The following is a 3597-nucleotide window of genomic DNA, read 5'->3' as shown; positions in this document are numbered from 1 at the left end:
TGCTGCCGGGAACTGGAGGTCGCGGTGGAGGTCGCAGGTGCCTTCTTCTGGATCAGGTATGCGATGTGTCCGTTTGTGCGGATGCTGCGCACGTTCTTGGACAGCACGCTGGCTTGGCACTTCAGTGCATGACATGCACAACTGTCGATCGTGATGAATGGGTGCCGAGCAGCGAAGCGCGGGAAAACTGCTGAAGTGTCACCACCTTGCTTGTGTGTCAAAGCGGCGACGAACAGCGCCTGTTCCGCCAGAGACACACAAGCAAGCCGGGCATCATCAATACCAAGACATCCGCCACCGGCTCGCGAACTGCGCGCTGCTGCCTTTCGGGCCGCCACTCGAAGGTACAGCCGGCAGTTTCCCTCCATGAGGCGAAACTGCAGATTGAGAAGAGTGTGAGCCTGCAAGCAAAAGAACATGTGGCGCGTGGTGGCTGGTAAGCTGAAGCGGGGGTAGCAGTCGGTGCATGTCTCTCACTCTCACTCTTGCATCAACATGCGCACTGTTGCACAAACACACATGCACGTTTAGCGCATACACTCACGCCCGTTCACATCACATTCATTCACACACACACACATTCACTCTCACCCACTTGCACACACACACACATACGCACAAGACACCGAGGTACATTTACGTTTAGAACATCGCCAACTTCAAGTGTGCAAATATGGCTTACCGCAGTGGCAGACATGAATGATGGCCGTGTTGGCACTCGGTCGCCGAAGAAACGCTCGATTCCCTGTGGGTCAGGTTGGCGAGCCTCCTTGTTGCGTGCATGCTGGCGCATGCGGGTGCACACCCTGCCCATGCCGTGGGCTGACAGCTCAACGACCTTGCTTGAAAACGTAGCTGGCTCGGTGGGCGTTTTGACTTCCTTGTCCCACTTGCCTGTCTTGCGAAAGTCGATCTTGGCTTGAACGTAGCGTTTCCTCGTTGTTTGTGCGAGCTCCTGTAACTCACCAAGTATGTCGTGCTCCTCCGCGCACTTCAGGTACATATCCCGAATAGCTTCGGTCACCGCCCAGCGCATATCCCCCACGTATCTGCAAGGCGTGCGTCAAACGGGCAAGGGTGAGTGGAACAAGCTTTGAATGGTCTGTCATATAGAGATGCGCGCGTGTGCATGTGAGGTGGCAGTTGGTGCGTGTCTCTCTCTCACACTCTCGCACATCACATCGACACGCACACTGTTGCACATACACACATACGCACACTGTTGCACATACACACATATTACACATGCACACATATTTTCACACATGCACACTCACACTTATGCTTACACTCACGCACCTGCAGATTTGGATTACGTTCGCGCGTGGTATGCCGAGACCGATGGAGGAAAACGTACGAAGGTGCGCGCGATGACTGTCTAACTCGGGTTCGTCCACGGAGGTGTGGGCGTGGGCGTGGGCGTGGGCGTGGGCGTGGGCGTGGGCGTGGGCGTGGGCGTGGGCGTGGGCGTGGGCTCTGGCTTGAGCCAACGGTTCTTGAAATGCGCGTGTGGCCGTCTTCTCCTCTTCGTCCGTATATTGCTTGCCCATGACGATGCGAAGTGCTGTCAATAAGCCAACGTTGTCCCTGCCTTTGGTGTAGTCACAGCCTGCCAGTATTGCTGCAATTTGCAGCATCGAAGGCGTCAGACTTTTCAGGGACAACGAGTGCCGCGGCACGCCAACTTCGCGCAAGCTGCAGAAACTGAGGCGTCTTCCTCTATTGCCTTTTATTTGTGACACCACATTGCTGGGTATGTGTGTATGCGAGTGCGCGGGTGAGTGGTCGAATGTGTGTGCGTGGGTGTTTGCTTGTGTGTGTGTGTGTTTGTGTGTGTGTGTGTGTGTGTGTGTGTGTGTGTGTTTGCGTGTGTGTGTGTTCGTGTGGATATGAATGTATGCGTGGGTGTTTGCTTGTGTGTGTGTGTGTGTGTTTGTGTGGATATGAATGTATGCGTGGGTGTTTGCTTGTGTGTGTGTGTTTGTGTGTGTGTGTGTGTGTTCGTGTGGATATGAATGTATGCGTGGGCGTTTGCTTGTGTATGTGTATGAGTGAGTGTGTGTGTTATTGTTTACATGTGCATGCGTGCGCCCAGTTCTCACCTTGCGCCGTACACCAGCAGGTCACTATCCTCAGTGAGTATGGCTGCAATTTGGCCTTCAAGTTGAAGGTGGGCAAGCATGGCATCAGCTTCGCCGGGCGCCTGTATCACCTCTTCGCCGCACGTACACAAGACATGGGTGCGTGCATGAACTGCATTAGGGCGGGGTGTACTGTGCGTTTGCTTGTAGGGGTGTGGTGGCGTCAGTGACGGAGTCGTGAAACGTGTGGGAAGGTTTTCGACAGGATTGGTGCGGTGCGAATGCTGTAAAACACCAACATAACAAAGGCAAGTTTGTATCACCAGCAGACTCACCGATTCCATTTTTGGCGGCCCATTCCTTTAACTGGTGCTGGCTCGGCCTGGCAATCCCTCGTTGGTAAGCTGCCCTTTGCCGCTTCGCTTGTACAGGTGCCTTGATAACCGGTGCCTGACCATCGAGGACAAGGACGGGCACAATATTCAACCTGGAACAACGCCCAACAAGGTCTGTGCAGACCGTAATTCCGCGTCCGACCGCGACCCCTTTGTGCAGGTATATCATTGCATCCACCCCCACCCTGCTTCCGCTGAATTCTGCGAGGTGCACACTCACCGTGCTGTCTGCAAACAGAGACCAGAAGCCACGTACACCCATCGTTGATTGCAGAACAGTGTGTTGGTGTTGGAATGCGTGTTGCGTGTACTGTTCACCGTGAAATGTGATGGTGCACCCTGCCAACTGATCGTTGCCACACTCACATGGCGTCATTGCCAAACATGGCAAGTGCATGAGCTGCTGCCGCTGTTGGCGATTGGTAAAATTATTGAGTCCAGCACCGTTTTGACTTCTGCGAGACTTGCATCTATTTCGCGACCAACATCGGAGCACCGTATTGAGTTGCCCAGCCAGTGACGAATTTCACGACACGTCTCGGTTAGTGAGGCACATGCATGCAGGCGCGCGTGTGTGTTTGTGCTTGTTCGTGTGAGCGTGAGCTTCTGCACGTCTGTGTACGTCTGTGTACGTGTGTGTGTGTGTGTGTGTGTGTGTGTGTGTGTGTGTGTGTGTGTGTGTGTGTGTGTGTGTGTGCACGAGTCTCTCTCTCCGTTTTCTGCCTCTTTCATTGCCACTGACCCCACAATGTTTGCATTGGTGTCTGTGTCTGTATCCATACTCACTGCTGCCTGCACTCCTCGTAACAGAGCGCGTGTTTTGTGTGGAATCAAAAAGAAAACACACACACACGCACCCACCCCCCAAGCCAGAGGGACAAGAACACATGGTGTGCCGAGGGACTCATGGACGCAATGTTATAACACACACACTCTCTCTCGCACAACACAACACAACAGAACCAACAATACACAAAACTACATAGAGCGACGCGTCACGAACCGATTCTACTATAGACTGCAAACGGTGCTCTATTCTGCAGAGCAAAACACAGACTCTCATTTACTCGCGGATCACCTACTACACCTTTTTCGTCCTTGACGACCCCTTTCATCTTTCC

At 53.5% G+C, this 3597-nt stretch overlaps 2 protein-coding genes across 2 annotated transcripts; one reads left to right on the top strand and one right to left on the bottom strand.

Annotated features, from left to right (window-relative positions):
* Positions 1-121: 121 nt before the first annotated feature.
* PTSG_03797 (uncharacterized protein) lies at positions 122-1637 on the bottom strand (the record flags this gene model as incomplete). Its single annotated transcript, XM_004995473.1, has 4 exons — positions 122-141; positions 284-401; positions 683-1049; positions 1300-1637. The coding sequence occupies 4 exons, from the start codon at positions 1635-1637 to the stop codon at positions 122-124; spliced, it is 843 nt and encodes a 280-aa protein (XP_004995530.1).
* Positions 1638-1889: 252 nt separating this feature from the next.
* Positions 1890-2996, top strand: PTSG_03796 (uncharacterized protein; the record flags this gene model as incomplete). Its single annotated transcript, XM_004995472.1, has 4 exons — positions 1890-1895; positions 2096-2205; positions 2513-2636; positions 2913-2996. 4 exons carry the CDS (start codon positions 1890-1892, stop codon positions 2994-2996), a joined length of 324 nt encoding a protein of 107 aa, XP_004995529.1.
* Positions 2997-3597: the final 601 nt, after the last annotated feature.

This window comes from Salpingoeca rosetta (genome assembly GCF_000188695.1).
Source record: "Salpingoeca rosetta unplaced genomic scaffold supercont1.8, whole genome shotgun sequence".
NCBI classification, from domain to species: Eukaryota; class Choanoflagellata; order Craspedida; family Salpingoecidae; genus Salpingoeca; species Salpingoeca rosetta.
The sequence above is the reverse complement of the archived record's forward strand: the minus strand, read 5'-3'. Positions and strand labels throughout refer to the sequence as shown.